Source organism: Python bivittatus, unplaced genomic scaffold (genome assembly GCF_059951505.1).
Source record: "Python bivittatus isolate LINGU-HERP-01145 unplaced genomic scaffold, Pbiv_v1 ctg000220_np1212, whole genome shotgun sequence".
NCBI lineage: Eukaryota > Metazoa > Chordata > Lepidosauria > Squamata > Pythonidae > Python > Python bivittatus.
The window spans coordinates 25,071,447-25,098,512 of NW_028277048.1; the positions used below are offsets into that span (position 1 = coordinate 25,071,447).

The 27,066-nt window shown below is 37.5% G+C and overlaps 1 protein-coding gene across 1 annotated transcript in view; it reads right to left on the reverse strand.

The window, feature by feature from the left end:
- Window positions 1-21,479: 21,479 nt before the first annotated feature.
- The window catches only part of FAM186A (family with sequence similarity 186 member A), a 32,341-nt gene continuing 26,754 nt past the window's right edge, over window positions 21,480-27,066 (reverse strand). The window contains exons 7-8 of the mRNA XM_088138494.1: window positions 26,573-26,764; window positions 21,480-21,534 (exon numbers count right to left, since the gene is read on the reverse strand). Coding sequence (XP_087994620.1) covers window positions 21,480-21,534; window positions 26,573-26,764 — 247 coding nt within the window. The remainder of the gene's footprint in view (window positions 21,535-26,572; window positions 26,765-27,066) is intronic.

The window sequence follows — 27,066 nt, forward strand, 5'->3', positions numbered from 1 at the left end:
TTCATGCTTATATTCCATGTTCCATTGTAATTCTGTCTTTGCAGCTTCAGATTTTCTTTTCCTGCATGGCAGTATCAGCAGCTAGATGTATAAAAGGCTTTAATCTCGACATGTCATAAACACCATTAGTACTCCAAAAGATCCTCAGCTATTCCTCAATAGTATGTTGATTGCCATCTGACCTGAAGTGGCATCTTCTGGCACTATAACTTGAAACACTTTATATTGTATATCTAGGTTATTTTATTGGTGAAATACAGGAGTGGCTTATCATTGCCTTCTCCCATGCAGTACGAAATGATGCCTTTGCCATTGTCACTAAAATAAAAATCTGCCTCAAGCATCTTTCCATATTGCTGCTGCCTGATGTAGGTGCCTGCTTGCTTTAGCTAGGCAGCTGGGTTGATCTTCACACCTGGGGTGACCCTGCTGGGAATATATACTCTTGGCATACAGTCCCAACATTCTTCACATCCCTCCCAGGGACATCTTCCTACCCCTTTGCCACTGGCCACAATGAGCAGCACAGCAGGACTTGAGGGGGTAATGTGATCTAAAATAATAATAATATTAATGTAAAAGACCCACCTGTGACATTATTTTGAACAGGTGGGTTGTAGGCTACTGCCAAATGTTATGATTGGCTGGTGGAACTGCCGATCAAAGCATAGCAATGGAGGACATTTCCTCCATTTTATATTCCAGAAGGAGGGACCTGTTTATAAACTGTTTAAAATTATCCAGTAAATGGCTACTAGTTCCATTGTTTAAATGTTAATCAAGTGACTGTGCTGCCTATATCATCATCCATGTTCCACCTAGTTATATTGCCTTCAAAAACATTATCTTAATAAAATAAAGGAGAAAAAGAAAAGAATTTCACAACCAGGAAAGGATGGTGGTAGTAAAACAAATAGAGATCCCACACAGAACTCCCATTGTTAATAGGATTTTAAAGAACAAAATTTTAAAGAACAAAAGTATAATAAGAAAAGTACACCCACGAGAGAGACGTTTGCAACATTTGGCAACAGTGCTGGGATCTGAGTAGCTACTGTACTCTAGATGTTGGTGATCAGGAAGCGTACCTCAGTGGAGAGACAAAATAAAAACCATTTGTGAGGTAAAACTTACCAGTAAGTATATAACTGGAAACATGAAGTTAAAAAAAAGGGACACAGAAGAGGTTCTTAACATAAGAGCTAACAAATGGCTGTCCTACTTGGTCAGTGAACAAGGTGTCTTTACTAAAAAGATGTGAGAAAGGTTTCCTTCAGGAAGGAAGTAGCAGAGAAACAGAGGAAATCAAAAAAGGAAAGGAAAGGAAATGGAGAGAGCATTCCCTCATGAGGTGTGTTTGTAGAAGAGATGAGGCTTCTTCTCACAAAACAAACTATATTGCAGGAAAATTTAGAGAAAGAGGTGAGAAAATAGGTGCAGCCAGACAGAGAATACTTGGAATATCTGAAGGAGAAACTAAATAGTGATGGACAACTAGAAACTGAAAAACTCAGAGAACAAGATGTACAACATCCTGTTAAATCACTCCCAAGGATTTTACCATACGCACGCTTACACTTTTCTGAGCAATATTGAAAGAGCTGTTAAGAAATGGGAAGGCTAAGAAGGGTTTATGAAATTTATTCTTAACCTTATACAAGGAGAACAAGCAGAAATCTGTGATGACATTCTGTAGGAATAACCAGACTGTTATGAGCTATTCAAACAAGCAATTTATAAGAAATATTAAATGGGTCCTGGTTTGTTTAGAAAGTATAACACCTGTTACAACTGAAAGCATGGACATCTTTTATTGAATTTGCCTCACAACCAATCAGTTGCTGAGGAAATGGAGAGCAGGGGCTAAGGTGAATTTGTTAGAGAAGCTGATAGAAATAGTAGGGCCATGCCAGTTTTATTCCCAGTGACCTCATTAGCTGAAGGTGAAAGTTAAGGACCTGGCTCCTTACACTACTTTAAAAAGTATCAGAGATGGCAACTCACTTAGTTCTGAATGAAGAAGAATCTCCATGCCAGGTTAACCAATTAGAAATTAGAAAAAGATTGAACTATGTAGGATAAAGAAAACAGTACAACTTAACATAGCATGTTTTAAAAATCAGGGAAGACTTAAAGTTAGCGATGAAATTTGTGAAGCAAAATCTAGCCAGATCACACAATTCCCAGATGCATTGGTACAATAAGAAAGCTAGGCTTAGAAAGTTCCAAATAGGGAATGAAATGATGGTCTTTCTTCCCCTTAAAACCAATAATATAAAGGTTGGATGGGAAAATTCTTCTTTCATGAAAGAAAGGCTGGAAGAACTTTTATATGTGATCCACCTCAAAAACTCAAACTGAACAGCTAAAACAATACATGTCAGATGCACAAACTGTACTGCCAGAACTGCATCTGTGGCAGTTGTATCCAAAAATTCTATAAAACTGATTTCAACAGTCCAGATTTATTGGATGCAACAATAGAGAAGAATGATGTGGACCAGATCCAGTGGGACAAATATCTTGCAGAAGAGGACCAAAAGTGACTGTGAGCAGAGCAGTAGTGCAAAGTTTAAAGACATCTTCAGTCAGCCAGGAAAGACAAGTCTCTTGAAACATTGGATCCATACATAGTAAATGGTAAGAACATGCTCAGACTAAAGATAATTAGACTCTCTACCAATCCATGGGTTTCACCAGTGATGTTGGCTAAAAAGCCTGGTGACTTTATATAAAGATTATAGAAAATAGACTTTTATTATTGTACTTTATATGTATTCTGTGCAGTTTAGTTGAATTACTGGGATATGCCACTATTATTTCTCCTCTAAACTTGTATAAAGTGGGCTGGCAGATGGGGATGGACCCAGATTCAGTGGAGAAAGTTTTCCCTTTTAGATTAGCCTCTGAAGGGAAGCTAGTAAATTGTATAATCAGTAATCTGTTGTTTGTCTTGTATTGATGATACTATTTTCAGTAGTGGTACTACTGAACATTTAAAACATTCAGGAATATTGTTCCAATGTATAAGAGAAGTAGGACTTACAATGAATGCATAAAAGCTGCATCACTAGGTTATAATGTGCAGGGAGGAAACATCATTCCTACTATAGTTAAGGCAGTGGAATTAGAGAGTAGAAAATGTCTGTTACCAAAATGGAGGTCCAATTTTTCTTGGCTAGAGCCAATAATTACTGAAGGTTTGTTTTAGTGCTTTAGCCTCTAGTCTGCCTGACTTAAAAAAAATATGCAGAGTTCTCTAAACTGTGGAAGAAAAAAAGGAACATTTATAGGAAATGAAAGGAGGGGAACATAATCAAAGAAAATTTTACAAGGTAATTTCCAGAAACTGTAGGAATGCTGTTCGGGGGAGGGGGGGGAGGAAAGCCAAAGGGAGTACTGTATTTGCAAGAAGAAAGTAGCAAATTGATAATGGTTGATAATGAGAAGGCAGAACTTCTTAACTTCTGTTTTTTATTAGTCTTATCTCAGATGGCAAATGGAACAGTAGCTGAACATGGTTATGTCACTGGGAGGAGAATGGGGGTTAAGGTAGACAAGGATATTGTAGGAGACAACTTAGCTAATTTAAATGAATTCAGATCTCCAAGGCCAGATGAATTACATCTCACAGTACTGAATTTCATGGTCTAGCTGCAGGAACCAAAGGAAAGGGGTGCAGAATACCCAGCAAGTATTGACTTGCTATAGCTATGCTGCAGAATCAAGTGAACCTCTTTATAAACCATTTTAAATTATTTAGTAAAAGTCAATTAATTACAATATTTTGTTTAAATGTTAACCAAGTAATTGTGTTGTCCTGCATCTTTCCCAGATTCTTCACAGTTGCACTACCCCAAACACATAATGAAATAAAGGAGAAAATTAAAGTAATTTCTAAAGCAGAAAAAGTAGACGTAGGAGAAAAAACATGTTAGTCTACGGTAGCCAAAAATCAGAAAAGAGTCTTGTAGTACCTTTTCAGACTAACAAATTTTATTAAAAGGCATAAGCTTTCATGAGCTGCAGCTCATTTCATCAGAGGCATGACGTGGGTAAACTGACATTGACAGGGCGGTTATGGAGATACATCTCACATGCAACTGACATGTGAGACAGGTTACAAGTACCTTATCAATTAACAATTGAAATGTGTTAAAAACTAATTGTGAGGGTTGAGACCTAAGGTAACCTGAAAACTTTTGATAACATGTGAGTGCAGCATTTGATTACAGTATGCTGTTAAAGTTTCTTTTTTTCTAAAATGGGTACTTTTCGATCAGTAATGGACTGGCCTGTGAGACTGAAATGGTCTGATATGACTTTGTCGTTGTTTTGATTCCTGATGTCAAATGTGTGTCCAATAGTGTACAGTGTCACAGTGTCATTGTGTGTTAGCATAATTGTCTTGCAGTTGCTTGCAAGAATTTACTTCAGGTTGGGTGATTGTCTGTATGCAAGTATGGGGCTGCTATCCAAGCCTGAGAAAGTAGTGTCATTGTCCAGTGGGGCTGTAGTTTATTAATGATGCATTTGAGTGGTTTGAGCTGTGAGATGTAGGTGACAACCAGTGGAATTCTGTTGTTTTGTTTTTGTGATAGGTCCTCCTTGGGAATAGGTCCTCCTTGGGAATAAATCTGGCTCTAATGATTTGTCTCTTGATCTTATTGGGTGGGTAGTTTAATTCTGTAAATTGAGCATCTCAGCCAAGTGCGTCACAACAAATGTGGTGGTTGTGTAGAGCCTGGATATAGATGATAGATTTGTGGTGTGTTCTGGATGGAAGCTGGAAGCAGGTAGGTATGCATGGCAATCTGTAGGTTTCCTATATAACATGGTGTTTATTTCTCCATTGTGCATTTTATAATTCCAGCTCTAGCCAAAGGGAATAATTATTTGTTTATTTGAAGCTGAAGGTTGGGAGAAAGTTGTTGAGATCATGATGGAATTTAATGAGAGATTCATTTTCATGAGTCTAGATAATGCGAATGTCATCAATGAATCTCAGCTAAGGACAATTTCAGGGATAGAGTTGAGAAAACATTGTTCTAGATCATCCATGAAGATGTTGGCATATTGTGGAGCCATATGTGTGGCAGTACCACAGATTTGCAGATACAGTGGAACCTTGGTTTACAAACTTAATTTGTTCCGTGACTCTGGTTGCGACCCAAAGCAAATTTTCCCATAAGGTTCAATGTAATTACCGTTAATCCGTTCTGGCGTGGAGGACAGGGAGGCGGCTATTGCTTGGAGGGAGAGTCCCCCTCCCTACGACCACATGTCAGGGGTGGAAAATGGCCGCGGACCACATGTCAGGGGCGGAAAATGGCTGCGGACCACGTGTCAGGGGCGGAAAATGGCCACGGACCACGTGTCACAGGTGGGAAAATGGCCGCGGACCAGGTCACAGGAGGGAAAATGGCCGCGGATCCTGTTCGTAACCCGAGGCGGAGTTCGCGAACCGAAGCAAAATTTTGCGGCCAGAGCTGGTCGTCACCCGAAAAGTTCGTGAACAGAAGCGTTCGTAACCCAAGGTTCCACTGTATATGTCATTGCAAAAGATAAAGTAGTTATGGGTGAGTACCATATCACACAGTGTGATGATGTTTTTGATGGCTTGAAGTCCCTGTTGTGGGGGGAGAAGTGATGCTGCTTTAATATCCATGGTGGCTAAAATTACATTGTCAGAGTAATTACCAATGGATTGTAGTGTTCGTAGAAAGTCTGTGTTGTCTTGGTGCTGAAAGGGAAATAATAGCCTGTTTCACATTAAATTTCCCATCATAGCCATATTTTCCTAGAATGGAAGTCTTCTTGGTTTTTACTTATTGAAAAGTACTAAAGTTTTATTTGTATGTAGCATCTATTAACCACCCAGTTTCAAACTGCAATAAGAAACATTTTGTTTTGATTCCTGATGTCAAATGTGTGTCCAATAATTCTTTTGCCCAAAATTTGCCCTGCTTATCCTAAGTAAAATCCAGAGGAGCATTGCTGGCCGGTAATGGTGTATATTACATTAGAGGAACAGCATGTGAAGGTTCTCTAATCTTGTGTGAAATTGTTGGGGCCTGTGATGGTGTTGTTGATCTAAATATGGGGGCAAAAAAGCCTTGCAGAACAATTTCTGAACTTGTACAGACAGAGCCTGGAATGCAGGCAACTGTCAATGAAAGTAAACTGAGACCAGTTCCTAGGCTCTGTCAACAGAGGAGTGGAACCTGTGGCCTTCCAGATGATACTGAATATTTTTTCCAGCAGCTGCAATAAGCATGGTCACCATACTGGGAGTTGTAATTCAGCAACATTTGGAAAGCAACAGGTTCCTCATCTTTGTATAGAAGTAGGAGATTCCAAGGCATGTTGTAAAATACTTAGATTCACTATTGCTTTACAATGCCTCATTCTCATTCAATACTAATTCAGTTGACTCCCATTTGGATATTTCGGAATCTAACTGTGAAGGGCAAAGTCTAACTGTCCAGAGCTGTCACATATATCCCTCCTTGCCAAATAAACAGGCAAATTTCAGAAAAAAACAAAGGGACATAAGATGAAAGATAACCTAAGATGAATATTGGAGAAAAAATAATAATACAAGAAGTTGTTTTACCTTTGCTTAATTGACTACAGCAACCTTTGACTATGCAGATTTTGCCAGTGTGTGGAATATATTAACAGAATTAGGTGTGCCAGATTATTCTTCTGTCTTTATAATGAACAAGAAGCTAATGTATCTGGAGAAACAGTGATTAAAGTAGGGGAGGGAGTAAGACAAAGATGCCCATTGTCCCCATATATGTTTAAACTTACCTAGTATATATACTGTAAGAATGGCAGCTAAATTAAAACTGCAGTATAACAATTTTATATACAGAGATACCACTTTGTTAGCAAAAGGTAAGGAAGAGCTCATAATGGAAACAAAATGGAAATTGAAAAATCCAGTTTTAATATTACAATTTAATAAGTTAAAGATAAGACCACTTATATACTTAGTAAGCTTACAGTTGATGGTAAGAAAGTGAAAATGGTAGAGAGTTTGCTGTCCTGGGCTCAAAATAGATAAAATAGTACAGTGGAACCTTGGGTTACGAACACTTATTCCCTTTGGCTAGAGTTATAAAGGAGAACAAAACTTAAATGACCACAACTCCTTTCCTTCTGAACAAGGCCTAAGGGAATTGAAACTAGTCCCACCCATTTCCTGACAACTTAAAAGACTTTGTAAACAAACCTTGAGGGATGTTGTCAGTTCTACTTACTCAGGACAGTTGTAAATAGCATTGCAAAGTTGCAACTCAGAAATTCCTTCCATTATCTTTGCATTTAGCACAGAACCAGGAGACAAGATAACCATATCGTATCTTCACTTGGCTTTCCCACATCCATCCTTTTTTCTATTTTCCTCCTGTCCCTGAGTTCATCCACATTCTCACCTAATGCAGCAGGTGTAGTAGGTACATAAAATGACTGAACATATTATACCATAGTGCAAGATATTATGTCTGAAAAAGTATGGCAAGCTTGGCTTCAATTTTTACCTATGTTGGGTTCTGTCTAAAATACAGGTGTACTGGGCATGGGTTCGGAACAATATTAAAAAAACAAACACCTAAATATTCTGTTTTTGGAGCCTATGCTAGTATTTTTAGAATACCTTGCTACTGGAATTCTTTTTCAGTAGGAAGGAAGTTCATTGTTCTTTTGCTTACAGTTACTAAACTCCAGTAACAGTGTATTCAGGGTATACTAAAATCTGAGAAACCTTAACAGTAAAGATAAAGTGGTCCTGATTCAAAGTTCCCTTAACTTGTATATATTGTTTTACAGCTGGTGTTCTTTTTCCCTATTACACTCTGCCTAAAATTTTCCAAGACCTCATTACCCTTAAGTCTATATTTATTAATATAAGAAGTTTGAATATTTGTTTCTATTGAAACAAATGAGACTGTTACTGTCTCATTTTTCCATTCTCTGGTGAATTTAATGATAATTTCTAAGTTAAACCCTAACAATCTAACCTGAAAGGTACTATCATGCTGTATAATTAATTGGACATTTTCTCATTAGTAATTACGTTTCTGAAATATTTAAATGTGATATTTTTATATATGGACTTCCACAAGAACACTTGAATTTTCAACTTTTCTGATTTGACAGAGAACATCTGTGAGAGGGGAAGTAGGTGAGAGGAGAATACCTAGATTTAGAGAATAATCTAAATATAGATAAAAACTAAATAAAACACATACTGTACAAATATAAAAAAACAGCAGCCAGAATCATAAAAAAATTGTTAACATGGCCAGGAAATGGGCTCTAACATACACCTGGGGCCCCAGGCTTGGGCACAAAACCAAGTTTTCAAGGCCTTGTAAAAGGTCAACAGGGTTGGGGCCAGTCTGATATGTCATTTAATTTGTCCCTGCTGACTATGGCAAATCTGTATTTGCATAAAACTGAATGTGTATAATTTATATGTTCTTTCTAGAATACAGGTAGTCCCCAGTTTAAGAACAAGTTCTGTTCCCAAGGTTTGTCCTTAAGTCGAATTTGTATGTAACCCAGAACAATATTATTGTATAATACTATATAAGTAGTATTGTGTAATTAACTCAAACCATTGTGTATTTAATTCAAATAATTGTGTATTTAACTTGAATTTTGCTACAGTAGGCTCTGTTCTTAACTATGGGTCATCCATAAACCAGGTATTCTTAACCCTGGGACTACCTGTATTGTAAAGACTTAGATATGTATTTTTTTCTATTATAGAATTGGATGTAATTAGAGTCAGAGGAGAAAAAAGGAAGAGTTTGACTAAAGGGGTGTCTTTTAAATACCATAAAGAGATATTTAATTGAATAATAATGCTGTGTAAATTATTATACACTGGCTGTTTTCCACACCATACACTAAGCCAAAAAGACAGCTCATACCCTATGCTGTGATCTTACCGTTATTATGCATAGTAATGACTCTTAAGTTTAGGTTATCTGAATGGTGAGGCCACCATTTTGGGTATATGGAAAACAAAGTCTTTTGACTAAATATGTAATGTGAATACAGCTGTAAGTAGATATTAAAACTCTGACTGCATTTTTAAAACCATCATACTGAAGTTATAAACAAGGAAAAATAATTTACAATATTGGATGATTAGGACTGGAGAATTTAGATAGGTTATAATCATTGTGGTGATCAAGTACAGTTGTTATTTGTGATTTTTGGCTATGAAACCAGTTTATGTTTACCCTTAATCAGTCTTTCCCAATCTGCTGGGCTCCAGATAACTGGCAGTTGTGCCAAATGAGAAGCATAGAAATTTTAGCTTAACTCATCTGGAGGGCTCCAAGTAGGAGAAATTCTGTAGTATAAGTGAGATTGAACAGTGCAGAGGACTTTTGTCACCTTATCAGTCCTCTTAACTAGCCCTTCAATCCTATATCCTGCAACATCAAATAAAACCAGTTTCTTTTCTTTTCTTGTTTCCTGACAAGTACTTAATAGAAAAACAGCTTTAGTTAGGAGTCCTGGTTTAATCAATGATTACATAGGAATTCACCTAACTTCCAAAGAACTATCTTTTGTTGGAGAAGGAAGAAACAAGAAAAACAACAACAAAAAAACAGGTAGAGCAAGGTCTGGATGTTATTTGCTTTTGATTCAGTGCCTAAGACATTACATTTTTGGAGGAAATGAAATATACTTTCCCCCCCAAAAGCCAATATTTGTAATAATCATTGTAGATGCTGTTTAATACTTATGCTGACCCAGAAGATAACTGAATAAACTAAAAGGCGTGATTATATTATCCACAATGATTTAATTCTGTTGGCTTGTCCCTATGGAGCACCATGACATCAAAACACTCCATAAATAATAGGGCTGATCATACAAGGGCCAAGCTAGCATTATGTTCTAGCAAGTTCCATCATTATCCACTTTTTTCTATTTAAAAACATACCAGTCTTAATGAAATAAAGATTCTAGGTCAATGTAATTGCAGGCATTCCATACTACCTGCCAAAGGCAATATTGTAATTAAACACAAACCATGATGTTTAGGTACAGGCATTTAACATTGTCAGGTGCTTTCTCTGTTCTTAATCATTGTACTGTAGTGATGGGGATTTATTCATTTTGCTCATTTCAGCATTGATCTCTTCCCATTATACATGCTTATTAAAGTTTCTTACATAAATTTTATTAAATTGATGTTAGCCAACTGGATCTGCAATCCAGAATAATTTAATCAATGACCACCAGATTGAAATAAGATAGATATAGGTCAGCTTTCTCCACACTAGAGTCTGCTGCCATTCAGATTTGTTGTGCCATAATTCACAGTGAGCAGGTGTTGAACATGTTGCCTGAGAATTATGGAAGCCCTAGTACCTCATGCCTACAAAGCACCATTATTGGTGCTGCCTTAGCATCATATACACTCCAGTGACTGCAATGCAGTCATTGAACTCCTGGATTGGATGTGGATAATTAGTTTAAAATGACAGTATGATGCCTAACTATTGTCTATGTTTGGTTATTGTGAATGTTTTTATTCTAGTAGAGACTTGTCACTTCAAATGCTTACCTATACAGAATCCTTTTGCTCCAATGATATAACTCCTTATGTGTTTACACTCCTATTCCAAAGTAATTCTGTACACCATGATTCTAGAGACATTATACACAATTTTCTGAGGAGACCTCTCTCAGTGAAGGAGATGGGCACAGCTAAGCCAGTTACAAATGGCCTCAAGCATGACACTTCTGTTTTTCTCTGCATAATTGCATAAAGGCCTGCATTTCCATTTGTTTCCATTTCTGTGGGTGAAAATATATGGCAGTGTCCTGGGACACATTTGTGAGTGAAGCTATTCCTGTTCAATTCTTAATTTTTACTGGAGGAAGATTGCAGTGATTATTTTGCTGAAAATGTCATCCTCTGAAAGTTGTTTATAAAATGCCTAATGCTGGGAAAAACTATTCTCCCAGCACAGAGGAAAACATGATTAAAATGCTCAGAGACATTCTACATATATTCCATTGAATTATATACTGCCCCTGGTAGCGAAAGGCACTCTGAACTGTGCCTTGACTATGTCACACATCTATAGAATTCAGTAGAAGCTATAACAAATAAGCCACCCTTCACCTGGATAACTCCATCTCTGTACAGTAACGGATTTTGTGTCTTGGTACCATGTTAGTATTCAGTATGATTTTATAACATAAATTGAGTTTTTTAAGAGCACCCACTTATTTCCCAGAAAGAATTATTTTAGCTAATTTCAGTGTCACTATGAAGAACTGCATGTGTGGGAAAGAGAAGGAGATGGAAGACAGGAGATTTCTTGGCTTTTTCTTGTTCACATCTTCTCCACCTAATCATACCTGCATTTTTCCTCTGTTTGAGGAGGATTATAGAAATGATACCAGGGAAGAAGTTAAGCACATACTGTTCTAGTAATATCTCCAAATAGTATCTGAAAAGTGAATAAAAAGTATAAATATATATATGTGCACTTACGTATATACAGACCTGGGTCATATAGCAAACTAAGCCATACTTTCCATAATCACGATAGCTCAATTTATATACATTACTGAGCCATAAACTGTGTTTACAAAATTTAATGGCTAAGGTCACCCAGTATCCAATATCACAAACCAAAAACAAACAAGCCATATTATGGGTCAGTTCTCCTTCTATTATCTGTTTCATGCTTGAAAGTATAAATAATTGTCCTAAGTAGTTGACTGAGGCTGTATTAAAAGGAATTAAACTTATAATTCAGCAGATCTGGCTCTTCTGAAGCCTATAGACCCAAGCCAACCCTACAGCTGTTAATTAATATCCTGGTATTGCTCTACACTTGCTATTTCTGTCTAACAAGGGGGCTACCAAGTTCCTGGCAATCCCCTGAATTTATGAGAGGCCTTTTTAAAAAAAAAAAAAGTGACACTGTTTCTCTTCTCTTCTCTTCTCTTCTCGTCTCTTCTCTTCTCTTCTCTTCTCTTCTCTTCTCTTCTCTTCTCTTTTCTTCTCTTCTCTTCTCTTCTCTTTTTATCTTCCTTTCTTCCTCTTCCTCTTCCTCTTTCTCTTTTGCCATCAACTATAACCACTCTTCTCTTCCAGTTGGCAAAAACATTGGGTTCAACAGAGCTTGAGTCTCAGTCAAGATTCAAGGCCCAAGAGAGTGACAGTGAGTCATTATTTGGCTGATGTTTAAATTGGCCAGATGTCAATTTTTGAAGAGGCTTGTCCTGGTTATTTTCCTATCAGGAAATTCTATAGGATCAGGTCTAGAGCTCTGATACAGACTTTCTCATATCAGTGTTTTTGTTCATACTGATGCTTTCCCCAACCAAAAATGAAATGTTCATGGTCCAGACCTGTAGGTTCCTGATGTGATTTCATCTCTGGGTCTACGCTGTCAAACCATGCACAGGATACAAACACAGTTACATCCTCCTGCTCCTGCAACTGGTCATATTTCCATGAACACATAACTGTAGTTTGCATTTCTCCTGTAAGTAAGGGTGAAATAGAAAAACAACTGAGAGCTACTTTATGTGCATTTCTGTCAGGCCTAGCCCAAGGAACTCCTGGAGACCGTGTAGGTTCAATCAGCAAGGTTTATTAGCTAGCGCTTATTTACAGAATCTTTTCAGACTGACCAGTAGTTCCCAGGCACAACTCTCTACTATCTTCTGGAATGTTTAGGGATGCGCCAGCCTTCTCCGCTTATCTCCAGAGCGTTGCTCTGGAGACGAGAGCACCGTTTTCACCCCCCTTCCTCCATTCCAATCCATCACAATTTCTTCCGAATGTTATGCTAGAAGATGAAGACATCTGCAATATATGTACTGTAGATGAAAATCTATGTGAATAAACAGGTCATGGAGCCAAGAAAGTTGTTCATAGCCTGGGCATGATAGGATATCCATGAAGCAGAGATTGTTGAGTTTGCATGATACTGCTATCCATGGTTAATTGAATTCAACCCAGTTTTAATGGTTTTGCACAACATGGTACAGTAAAATATGGTTGGCTAAATTTGCAGTTCATTGTGTCCTGTGAATATACTATTGTCATGTACAAGTTCCAAAATATAGGCTAATTGCATTATCAGACAAAACATGAAGACCCATGTTAAACATGTTGGATATATATGTATGTCATATATAGTCACATAATCTAAATTACCAGCTTCAGTAACTGGTTCTATAACAAGATAATTACATGTTTTTCAATAACTGTCTTTTTTATTTATTGTCTGTACTTTTAACAACTTTGAAATCTTCTCAGAGAAAGATGGTCATTGGGTAGGTTAAATTTGTTATAAAAATAAAAATATATAATACAAAACCCATTTTATCAGAAAACAAAAACTCACTGTGAACTCAATATCTTTTACCACTGCCAATAATAAAAGAAAAAAACTTGGAATTGTGACATCTCTTGCATTTTTAGCTTTAAATGTGATGTGTCTTTACAAGATTCGTAGAGGTTCCAGATCTTAAGAAGTTCAGCTGCACTAATCTTCATAATGCTATCATCATTTACCTTCTTCAACCAGCCTTCCCAAGTTATTGGGTGTGCCTAAATAAGGATGCAGGGGGAACAACATTGTGGTTTGGTGAAATCCTAGTGAAACAAATTTTCCATATGCATTCATGTCATTTTAATTAGAATTAGCTACATAACTTTATCATTATGTAACCTATGTAACATCACTTTGGCTAACTCATGAAGTTTGACAGTCCATTAAAGCAAAATGAAGTCTGACAGTCCACTAAAGCAAAATGGAGAAACAATTTCCCAAAGTAAGATACAGATCAGAAATTTGTACCATTGAACAGGACACATTTATTTTATTTTAAAGACCATGAGAGAATATAGAATTTCAGCATTAGAAAGAAAAAACAACACATATATGCTTGACTATTTTGCTTCTCTTGAACTGGTAAGTTACAGCCACACTTAGATGAGTGGTACTTGATTATACTAGGAATAGGTAACCTATAGCAGTTCCAGTTTTGCTGAATATAATTCCCATAATCCCAAGGAAGTATGGCCAATGGCGAAAAGGAGCTGTGTTCAGCAGCCTATTTGGGGTACCGTAGATTGCCCATCTATATTTCAATATTGTTTAGGCAGCTAAAACTGATAATAAGCAGATGATAATGCCAAAAACCAATATTAAATGCAAAACCTGAATGTGTCTAAGTGGTGGTATACATCCAGAATATCATCATAATAAGGCTGTAACTAAATAGAATTACAGTCCAACTGCATGATGTTTTCCATGTAAACTATGTTGGCAGGGAAGTGAAAAATACTGAAAAGTTAGATACTTTCTATTTGCAACATCTTGCCTGTAACCAAGGTTTTCTCCAGAAAAATTAACCATTCCTAACATACATCTCCCTGAGGCACACATTTCAGAAACACAATCATCATGACATCATCCCAGGAGAACTTCCTTCTACCTAAGGAGCAAAACTGCAGATGCACATACACTAGTCGAATCACTCTAAAAAGAGCTTGTGGCTCAATGAGACAACACCTGATTAAAAATAAACTCTGATTCCTGAAATAATTCTAGATACCTTGGGGGAAGTTGTGATTGCTCGTCAGATGCTCAAAAGCACTTTGCACATTCCAGGACTAACTGGTACTGGAAAATAGTTCTGAAGGTAAGCCCTGGCTAAGGAGAACTCTTGTTCAATTGACTTCAAACCTAGGAATGTCCCTCTTGTGATTATGTCACAAACTTCACTCTTAACTCATTTGTTTAATTAAGATCAGTCCTTTCCAATTACCATTCACCATCTGTTGAGCTTCCAGAGAGATTAAAGCATATGTGTTTGTTTCAAAATGACTTTCTAACCTTATATCCAGAGCTGACTAAGCCATATATTTCCAACTGACTCATAAATACTCTTTTTTGGCCAGAGATAGAACACTTTGGACCAGGGCTGCTACTCATTGTGTACCATTTCATCAGTTCAGATGCATATATAGGTTCTCCAGAGTTTAGTTATGCAGAGACCTTTGTATCCTACAGAACAATAGTGCTGAACAATAGCAAGTGAACATCACTTCTTTTAAAATGTTTAATTATACAAGGCCATCAAGACCTGCTTTCTTTGCCTCATTGTACTGATTGGGAGGGCGTATTTTTGGAAGGGATGAGCAAAGAATGCTGGGAGAATATATATTTCTAGCAGGGTCACCCAAGGCATGAAGATCATGCCAGCTGCCCAGTTAAAGCAAGAAGGCACATATATTGAACAGCAATGATGTAGAAAGGTGCTGGAGATGATGATTATTTTGCCATTACTTATCACTAATGGGAAAGGTATCATTTCATGCAGGAGAAGGTAATGATAAACCACTCCTGTATTTCACCAAGAAAAAAACATAGATAGACAATATAGAGTGTTTGATGTTATGGTGCCAGAAAATGCTCTCTCAGATTAGTTAGCACTCAGCATGCTACTGAGGAAGAGTTTGAGGGTCTTTCAGAGTACTAATGGTATTTATGAAGTGGTCAGATTAAAGCCTTTGGTACATCTAGTTGCTGATACTGCCATGCAGAAAAAGAAAATCCAAAGCTGCAAAGACAGAATTACAATGGAACATAAGTATGAATTGTGGGAAAGCTCAACACACTGAAAGATGAAATGAATAAACTACACCCTGACATTTTAGGAATCAGTGAACTGAAATGGACTGGAATTGGACACTTTCATACTGTTTACAACTCAGGATCCAAAAAATAAAGAAGGAGTGGCATTGCTTTCATAATCAGAAAGGATATGGCAAAGACAGTACTTGGGTATAATGCAATCAATGACAGTTATCTAAATTTATACTCCAACTGCTGCAGCTGAAGAAGAGGAAGCTGACCCAAATTGACAGAATATGGAAGCAAGGTGTGCTGCTTGTGGTTGGAGACTGAAATGCTAAAGTTGGAAACAGTAAGGAAGAAAATGTATTTTGACTGTATGGACTAGGAAACAGAAATGAAGCAGGAAAACGACTTATCAGTTTCTGCCAGTTCAACGTTTTTTTCATTGTTAACACACTTTTCAAATGACCAAAATGATACCTATATACATAGACATCATCAGATGGAGTATGCAGAAATCAAATTGACTTCATTATCAGTCCAAGGAGGTGAAACAGACCAATTATAAGACCAAAGATGTGGCTAGGGGCTGACTGTGGAAGAGATCACAAACTGGTCATGTGCAAATTCCAAGTCAAGCTAAAGCATAAAACAAAGCCAGACAGTTTCCATGATATGATCTTGAGGATATACCCACCACATTCAAGGAGAACATCAGGAGAACATTTTGAAATCCTGAATCTCATTGACAGGGAGCCAGAGGAACTGTAGAATGAAATCAAGGAACTTGTTAAGGATGAATGTGAAAAAAGACCAAGAAACAGAAAAAAACAAACTGGATGTCAGTAAATGGTGGAAGTTGCCAAGAACAGGAGAAGCAAAAGCAAAGAAAGACAAAGATCTCAGGAAGGAACTTAACAAAGAATTTCAGAGACCTGTTAGGAGAGACAAAAAGCAATATTACAACATTTGTAAAGACACTGAAGGTAGAAACAGACATGAGAAAACAAGGAAAGTCTTTTAAAAGATCTCTGTACTCAGAAGGAGGTTCCAACTTTTAATTGGTATTTAGACACCATACATATGCCTACAAAGTTCAGTGTCATTCAGGCAATCGTTTTCCCTGTGATACTGTATGGAAGTGAAAGTTGGATTCTGAAGAAGCAGGACTAAAAGACTGTTGATGGTTTGAACTTAGGTGTTGGAGAAGACTCCTGAGAATCATAGATAGCCAAGAATATAAATTGTTCATAGAACAAATCAATCCAGAGTTCTGATTTGAGGCACAGATGACCAGGCCCAAATTATTATTTTTTGGACACATTATATGAAAACCCAGGTCTCCTGAAAAGTTTATAATGCTTGGAAAGGTGGAAGGAAGGAGAAGAAGAGAGTGACTGGTCAATTAATTCAATTACAGAAGCGATGGGCAAATTGGAAGGCCTGAAGGGTGAGGTTGAGGCAGATCATCCTGGAGAAGGTTGCTATGTGATTGCTAAGAATTGACACAAACTTGATAGCACATAATCAATCAAAAAATCAATAACTACACAAGCTCAGAGCTGTGTGAGGCATAACAATTTTTCAGATCTGAAGCACAACCCCACCTCTCAGTGTACTACTTGAGATATCACATATTATAGGCAAGGATGCATTGGCTCTTTTTGCACACTTGGCTAACTGGGGGATGAGGTGGTGTGGAGGCTAAGCATGTCATGCAAACGTTAACACTTAATTTAGCTCTAAATAGACCTAAATTTATTTCACCCCCCAACACTGTATCATGCAAACTTGTATCTATAGGTCAGCTGTCACATCTGATGCTCGTGACTGAAATGAAGTCCTAGAATAGGGCTGTCCTATCTGGACTGCAAAAATCTGAATCAAATCTTCTGTCTTCTAATGGTTGTCCAGATTTTTGCAGTCCAGATGTGATAGCCTTAGAGAGGCACCATAAAAATAGGGCCTAAGAAGTACATTTCTGTGGGCATTTTGGAGGAGTTAAAACTGCACACATGAATGCACACATCCCTCCAACCCTATCTATAGAGGCACCAGCTCGGATTGTGCCACTGCTGGTTTTCTTTTCACTCCTGCAGGGAAAGCAATACAAAAAAAGAAAAGGAAAGGAAATGACAGTCTCATCTGCAGCAGTGGGAGGCCTAAAAATATAGCTGCCTTGACCACTGTCTGAGATACAACCTATCATGTGCTAGCAGTATATTGAGTAATTAACCAAAGGAGGGATAACTTGAGCAGGCATGTGTGTTGTATATGTCCAACTTAGCCCTTTGTCTTGCAGCCTTATGTTGAATTTGGCCTCCTTTAAAAAAGAATAACAAAATTTCTTTAAGTATTTTGCTAGTTCCTAAAAACATATAATATAAAAATATAATAACCCATCCCTTGTGCTGAAATTCCTACTATTCTCTGTCATTGAAAAGTATACGGTATTGAATTTATGAAGTGTTTTTATTTAGTAGCTATGGTGACACATGTTCTACAACAGAAAAAGCATGAACATTTTCTGCAACATCAGTGTTTTTTAAATGCTTGACTGTTTAACTGATTGTAGCGACTAGGGATAAAACAAAAAGGTTTAGAAAATTAAGCACTGGAAGAAATGTGTAGAATTCGGTTCTGATGAGTCCATGCATAAAATGTAGCTTTTCCAGTCTGTAGGATACTTGGCTTTGACTAGACTAAGATTCTTGGTTAGGCCAATCCTTGCAGCAGACTCATGGCAAGCATCAAGGATTAGGAAACCCTCCTGTTTCAAACAGTGTGAAAAGTAAGGCACTACCAAACAATAGACTGGATGCCAATTCCTCAAATGGACCATTTTTTTCTTCAACTCAGAACTGGCATTAGCACCTGGCAGCTGTGGGGCCATGGCTATAGCAGGATTCAGTATCAAAATTGACCCTGAGCTAGCCTTTTGTCAAGCCTAGGGCTCTGAACAATGTCAGATGTTAGTTTGTTTTTGTGAAATGGATGTTGTTGAGAACTGTAGAAACAAATATGTGATTTGGAATTTGTGTCCCTAGCCCCATCTCTGCCTTTTGTTCAGCTACTTGACCAAGTTACTTGACTCTGAGCCCCATTTATTTATCTTCTCTAAAATGAGCATTGGAGCAGAAAACTGTGGGTTCAAAGAAAGACTTACGTGTTTAAAACTCAGAATCTGTCACCTTCTTTAGACTTAGGTTTGTGGGCATATTATTGTGATGGAATGTTGGTATGACTCAGAGAAGGGGAAGGAGAATGCCAAACCACTACACATTTTGAGTCCTGGAAAGTAGAAAGTGTGAAAAAGGAGCTCAAAAGAACTTTCTCTTGATTATGTTAGGTATAAGTTGACACGGGGAGGGGCTTCAACAGGCTTTCAAGATTCTGTTACAAAATCCTTACCACATTAAAGTACTGTATAGTCCAAAACTCCTAGTGACTCCTGTTTCCTGACCACGCCTACCTTGAAGGGCTGGCAATTATCTTCCTTTTGACCTCAAACTGTGTTCTGGGAAATGGGTATTATTTATGACTAACCATACTTATGACTAACCTTCTTTTTGCAGATGGATTATCTTTCTCATCTGCAACACATATTCAGTTTTAAATGTGCTTACTTACCCCAAATGATAGGGAAATGCAAATGGTGGCTGAGTCTAGCATCATTTTAATTGTCCACAGTGTTATCAACTAATGGTGCATTACTTTACTTAAGGAAGGAAAAGAAGGAGCTACTGATGCAGCAGCACTCTTTTGAAATAGCAGTATTATGTTAAAATAGTGGGCCTACCAAGTAAAAAAAGTTGATAGATATTAAAATAACTATGAGAAAGAATAGAATAAAAAAAAATACTAGGCTGGTGAGTTGCTCAGCATTTGACCTACAAAACTGTCAGTACAGCAACTTTTAATTTGCCTACAGCAGCAGAAAATAAAAGCCACCAACAGGCCTTGACTCAAGACTGACAAATACTGAGGGAGGGGGCACATGATTGAATTATTGAACTATTTGAATTAACTGAACTATTGCCCTTGGAAAGCTGGGCATTTCCGTTTTGTACTGAAAGCAGCTCAGTCCTGAGTGTGACTTGGGCCTGTGGTTTCTCCTCCCCACCAGGCTCTGCTGAAGGCTTCCAGCACAATAGGGCTTAGTCATACCATTTGTCAGCCTGCCTTGGCAGACAGGATCTTTAACTTTTGGCCTCTTTAGGAAGCGAATTCCTGATATGCTGCCTCTGAGGTGGAGTTTCCTGTAGGTGGGGAAACAAGGCTCTTGCGAAATGAAGAGAGCTGAAGTGTGACTTGCTGGAGGCAATGAGCCCTAACACGTAGGTGAAGTCATATTGGCAGTAGACACTGAGAAAACCAGCTGAGAGTGGTCTTGATGAGCTAGTTGCAGTTACAGTACAATTCAACTCTAAACTGTGTTTATTTTAAAATATGCTTACTAAGGTCTAAGTTCCACTGATTGAATAAGACTTATTACCAGGCAACTGTGCATAGGATTGCTATTTATGGATTTTTCAGAAGGGATTCCCCATCAATAGGAACAATGCTTCTTTTATCAGTGCTTGTAGCTGGATACAATAAACAAATAGTGATCAATCCTGGGAAAACTCTAGTATAAACTGACTACAATATTTCATTTGACCTTCCTTGAATTCTCTACCCAGAGGCAAAAGAAACTGATTAAAAGAAGTCTGATTAACTATAGCATAAGGACTTTCTGATGTGTAACAAGAGCCTTTCTGGGCCAGCTCCACTACACTTTGAGCATATGTATGTTACAATGTCATGGCTTCATCATTTGTTTGTAAATTGGCCAGCATTAGTTTCCATCTGTTGTTATTTTTCATGCCACAGAAAGGTGTTTTTCTGAAAAGCATCCCACATTCTCACTACCATCCTTGCACAATTTTTGAAGCCAATCTTCTTACTGGTGGATGAGGAAGAATACTGTATCTCTATGCTTGGACCTGGAAAAAAAACCTCTTTTTCAGTCTGTGAGTAGGAAAGGGAGGTAGTTCCATAAATTCCAAGACCCAGACAGGCTCAGATGCAAATGGCAAAAGAACTGTAGAAAGAAGAGACAAATCACTCTGGATTGATCCTCTTTGTCTGTTTTTTTACCAGCCCTTCTCCTAGCACTGTCTGCCCACTGATCTAAATGGGATGAAGCAGCATACAGCCAGACCAGAAGCAGCAGCAGGAACAGCAGCCACCTAGACAGGCCAGCACAAACCCAAATGCATTTTGGGCTACTATGGAAGGGACAGATAGCACTAGGAGTCATTCAGCTGGAAGGCATCTCTAGAGAGAAGTGATCAACTATCTGGTTCCTCAGATGTTTGACTACAATCTCTGATTATTCACCCTACTGGATGGGGATTATATGGCTATAATCCTAAACTATCAGGAAGCTGCCTATTCCTGCTAAAGGGGGTCAGGGGGTGAGGAGAGACATTCCTTAGTTCTACAAAAATCCAGTACTCTTTCTTGTAAAACCAGTTGTTGTCAAGAGTTCTGTGTGACAAACCTTTCATCAGGACTTCTGGGTTCTTTTAATTCATAGACTACTGCCAAACACATGTTTTACTATGGTTTTTATTTATCTGTTGTTTTATAATATGAAGCTGATTTATGTAAACTTTTTTGAGTATCTTGGAATCTCTGTTGAAGAGTGAAATATCAGTTAAGTAAATTAATAACAGTACCAGAAAAATATAAATGGGTCAGGTCTACAATAAATATATTGCTATTCAACTCCCAACATAACATATTGCATTAACATACTGAAACTAATTATGATTACTATCTAATTTACAAATGCATAAAATTATATCCAGATATTTTCCATCTGGGAATTTTCTGAATCCTGCAAAAAAAGAAAAAGCATGAGTTTATATATAACACAAAACAATAATTTCATAAATATATGTTGCATATTATTAAAGCAGTAAGTATATGATTTTGCTTTCAAAATTCTGACCATTTTAAAGCTATTTTCAATGCACAGGTATAAACATACAAAATAGGTAATAACAGTACAATTAATTTTTCATATTTTTAAAGTTAATTTTAGTGCAGAACTATATTTTGCAAAGATTCAAAATAGCAGCAATTTAAATCTGCTACTCCCACGCTGTAGGTTGTAAAATATTTTTTCTTTCTCCTATTCCCATTGCAATCTGTCCCGTGCATATATTTCAAATGCAGCAGATACTACAGTTACGCAATGTGTTAAGAAGAGGTGCATTGTGAAGTGCGAGTGACGCATCCCTGCTCAAAGCATTAAGACAGTTGTATCCTTTGGAAATCCTTTGGAAATAGTTGCTCCAAAGGCTGTCCCCAGCTATTTGTGTGCATGTGTACAAACAGCACTGTGCTTCTCTAAGAGTCCCAGCAGAAGTAATGTCTGTGGATGAGCATTCAGACAGGATAGTCTTGGAAGCAAAGGTACTTGCAGGATCCAGTGCCTTTGTCAAAAAATGAAAACAGTGTTGCACCATTGTGACACCAATTCTGCCTCCATCATATGTATGTGTGATGTCACATACACTTACATCATGATGGTACAGCGTTGCTTTCATCACTGCACCCTCACACACACACCAGATGCCTCTAGATAATGTAACTAAAATAGACACTAAGATTCAATTGAAATAACCAAAATATGATGAACTTTTTAAAAGCTGATGTTTCTCCTGTTCAATAGTGACATCTGCAGGCTACTTTGAAGCCTGAAGGCTACTCTGAAGATGTTACCTAGCCAGGTAATGAAACGTTTGCAAGAAAAGAACCAAGCTCAGAGAACCCCAAGGACTCCACAGTTCAACTCTGAGCTACACATATTCACCTCTATTGGCAGGCTACTCTGCACAGAACTACAGCTAACTCAGATTTTCATATTGTTACCAATTGTTCCTTATTAGGGCCATCCCTATCCAAAAGCATGTATACCCAACCTCTAACACATACTGACTATGAAAAGTGCATTATATCTTTACACCTATGAGTTGTTTTGACCACCTGGGCAAATTGCAAGAAGTAGATGAGGGGTAGAGTCTTACAAGCTGTCCCTGTTTCTCACCTAGCCTATTGTTAGTTAAATGAGTCTCTGTGTTTAAGAGACAAGGGGAATCTATCTATCTATCTATCTATCTATCTATCTATCTATCTATCTATCTATCTATCTATCTATCTATCTTTTGAAGATGTAGTTTAAAGAGAACTGGGACTTTTCTATCCTCATGTCTTTATTTCCTTTTTACTTAAATACAATGAATATCTGTTAGCATTAATAGCTAGGCTGTGCCCCATACAACTAATCTGAGTCTACTATATTATGGAATGCTCTGCTGCTTAATTACTCAGTATTCTTTCAGCACTCTGCTGAATTTCTGAATTTCAGCACAATTTCTACCAACCATTCCTGCTGAATTAAAATCTCCAACATGGACACACCTCAAGAATTGCTACCACCTTTAATTTAATGTTTTCTTCCCTTGGCTATTAGATTTCAGTATCTGTGCTGTTTGAGGATTATGGGAATTGGCCCCTATATTTGGAGGGCACCATACTGGGGAAAACTGTTTACTGAATCAGGATTTGTGCTTTTCCCATCTTAGTATGTTCCATTGGGGATTATTTAAACTGAGCTGATTAAGAAGGTTAATGAAGAAACAATTATTTTATTGATTCACTCCTTATATTTTATTATTCATATTAGTTTTTCACTAATACCAACACACTTTCATATCTTCACTTTTGAGCAAGCATGTGAAGTGGCTTACAACTACAATATTATTGATCTCTGAGGAGAAAGTTGACGTTAAAAAAAAAAGCAAGCAAGCAAGCAGACAAAACTTCAGAAGGGAGCTGGCATGCAGATCAACAACTCCCTCCTGCTTCATCTTGCTCTCCTTATATGCCCCACCAACCAAAAGAACTGTAAGTCAGGGTTGGAGCTCACATGGAGACAGAGTTATCAGTCAGGACAGAACTCTCTTAATACTAGGGTAAACTAGCAAACAAAAAAGTTCCTAGCTGACAGGTCTATTCTGCATGAGCTAAATATCTCTTTCTTGAAGCCCAGGCCACCAAGAAGGTAGTACCTGGCAAGAGGACAGGAGATCAATATTCCTATAAATAATAATAATGATGATAATAATGATAATAATGATAATATTAAAAAACACAATTTCAGTCTTTTTGGTGATTGATAGTAGGAATGTTAGACAATTCACAACTCTCAGAGGTGGAAGGGACAACCCAAAGGGGGCCCAACAGGCAGAAATCTGTGGAAATGTTCAGGGCTGCTTCAGGCTACTCTTGCTCTTATTTGCAGCTGGTATATCCCCAGTTACTGTAAGAATAACCTTGAGGAGTAGGAAGAAGAACCGCAATCAAGACAATAGTCAGATAAAAGAATTTTGAGTCCAAAGCAGAAATGTAATTTGAGAAAACGTCTCAGACTCGACCCTCCCTAGTTCTCACAAAGAAAAAGAGAGAGGAGGAGGAAGTATAGGAGCAAAATATTGCAAGATTCTGCTATTGTAACAATATAATAATAATAGTATTAGCATTCATAATTTTGCTTCCTAGTCTGGTCTACCTCAAAGGGCTAACAGTGCCATCCTCCCCCCATCAACCTGTCAGCAAGGATTCTTTTTTTAAAAATAATTTTATTGAAGTTTTTCATGAGCATAGTAAAAACTAATACAGACTAAAAGAAAAAGAAAACTGCAGAAAAAAGAAAAGAAAAAAAAGAAAAAAGTAGAAGAAAAAAGAAAAAGACAAAAAAGACAATAATGAAGAAGTGGCTTCCAACCTTCCTCACAAGCATAAGTTAATATACTAACTTTTTACCCTCTTTTAAAGTTACAAGTAAAAAAACTCTTCTTCCCATAGCCTAACTTTTATCTATACACAATCCAGAAATCATCATCTTTTTAAGCCTGGTTCAGCAAAAAGTCCATTAGGAGTTACCAGAAATATCAAACAAATAGTTATCCCTGGTCAAATAGTCCAACTTTATATTCCTTCCTTTTGCTCTGCACAATCTTGGCCTTTAAATTCTTCCTGTGGCATCACAGGATGTGATCTTTCACCACTCTTTGGTATTTAAAATATGTCTTCAAAACTTTCACCAGTCTACTCTGAAAATCCCATAAAGAGGCGTCGTCCAGAATTTCTTTTCAGAACTGTTTCATGTCCAAATCCTTTTCTTGATTTGTCTTTTGTATTCCCATTTTGGTAATCTCAATTTTGTTGTTTTCCATGCCTTCAAACTCTATAATGCCTATGTTAGGTGAAAGTTTTTTAAAACCTTTTTCATCATCTTCTAAAAGTTTATCCATTGAAATCTGTATCATTTCTGAGATATTAATTATTAATATTTCAGCCCATGTAAAAAAAACTCTTTAAAATAAAAAAAAAGTGATAGCTGGCTTAGCTATTTTAACTCTTTTCTGCCTGGTCCTTTGGTTCCCTCTAGTGACCATTTACAATCTTCATCAAGCCTCAATTCCTAATATGGATTTGGTTCTGTTTTAGTCGTTTCCCACAAGTATATTATTTAATTATATACTGTTTTTCAATTCTTACAGCAAAAATAACCCATATGCCACATCTCTCCCAATCTGTTTAAAACTTTCTTAAATCAAAATCCTTTTTCCCCTGCTTTTTGCCAATTATATATTATTTCAAATTTTGAAAATTTAAAAAATACAGTAGATTGTATGACAAAACTTGCATTAGGAAGAGAGAGAAAACACCACATTAACATCAGCTCCCTCTGTAATGGTCTGGGGATGAAATTTGTGTATTTATTCATTTTAGATATAAATCTCATCTTTTGCTTGGGAGCTCAAAGCAGCATTCATAGTATTTGCTCCTGGTTTTTTCCACAATAGTAATCCTGTGAGGTAGGTTAGGCTAAGAGAGAGAGATGGAAGACATGTCATGAGACTGTGATTTTTAAAAATTGTTAAAAGTTGCCTTCATGCGCTAAGTAGGATGTGAGGATGAACCAGTGACATGCAGACGCCATAAAATTCCATGAATGGAGCAGGAAGAGCTACTTCATCCCTTTATCTCAAAGCAACTGGGATCTTTGACAGAAAGGAGGCAGTATTTGACCAAACTAAGGACATGAGGAGAGCAGCAAGCAGTCAGAGTGATCCTGATTTGGGGCCTTAGATCTGGATAGAGAGCCTGGGTAAACAGAACACCTAAGGGCTGGTTTGGCCTTCTCAGCCACGGAGATAATCATAGACAGAAGTAAGCAATTTTTTGATGGCCATGGGCCATACCCCTAACATTTGAGAGGGTGCAGTGGGGATGGCAACAGGACAAAGTTGCTTAAGACACATCACACTTATGGAAATGCTGCTCTTCCTCCCTTCCACATGCAGATTTAATTGGAGGCTTGTTTTTCACTTTGCTGATATTCATTTGTATGTGCTGCTTGCTTCAAAATGTCAGGAAACCATTTCACTAATTTGTTGCCTACATTTGGTGCTGGGCACACACAGGCTGAAAATGTGTAGGGCCGGTGGTTGCCTACCCATGACATACAGAAACCCTGGATAAATCTATGAAAAGAGTTAGGTGAGGGGGGGTCATCCTCCCATCTTTAAAACCAGTTGTTACAAAAGTAGAGGCAGGAGGGAAAAGCATTGTGTAATTCAAGAACTGGCTGCTAGAAAAAGTGACATCCAGAGGTATCTATGGAAGCAAAAAATGTTCTGATAATGATAATGGCAGAAGCATCACATCAGAGAAATTATTGAGGCTGCTCTGGATTGCGGTTCTTTAATCAATATGAAAAAAAATCACAGCACATTGTGTTAACATCTTTATCGCTTATACCAGCTGGCATCACAGAGATTCATTAATGGAAGGCTACTTACCGAGTCTCTATATGTTGAAGGGGCTTCCTTCTAACGGAGGAAATGTCTAATTCCAAAAATCTAGGGATATCTGGAAAGCCACAGGCCTCAGACCACAACAAAGGCACAGGTGCTTTGGGTCCAAGGGGAATACTCAGTTCTGTGATATCTGTCTTCCACAGTGATTCTGTTTGCTCACTGCTCGGCTTTCCTCTGTAAAAAAAATACAGTTATAATCCAAATGGGAAAACACTGGAGCAGTCCACTATTTTATTAAATACATTTAATAAAAAGATGTACCAATTCTTATATATCTAACATGAGGCAACAGCCCTGCAGAGAGGAAAAACCATTATAAGGAGATTATTGGCAGGGTTTGTTTAGGTATGGTGTGTTGAATAAGATACAGTATACTAAGCTATAAACCATATTTCTCAAAACACAATGGCTGGGTTCACACAACATCATTAGCCAGAATCAAACCAACCAGTTTCTGTCTTAGCATAAGAAGTGAA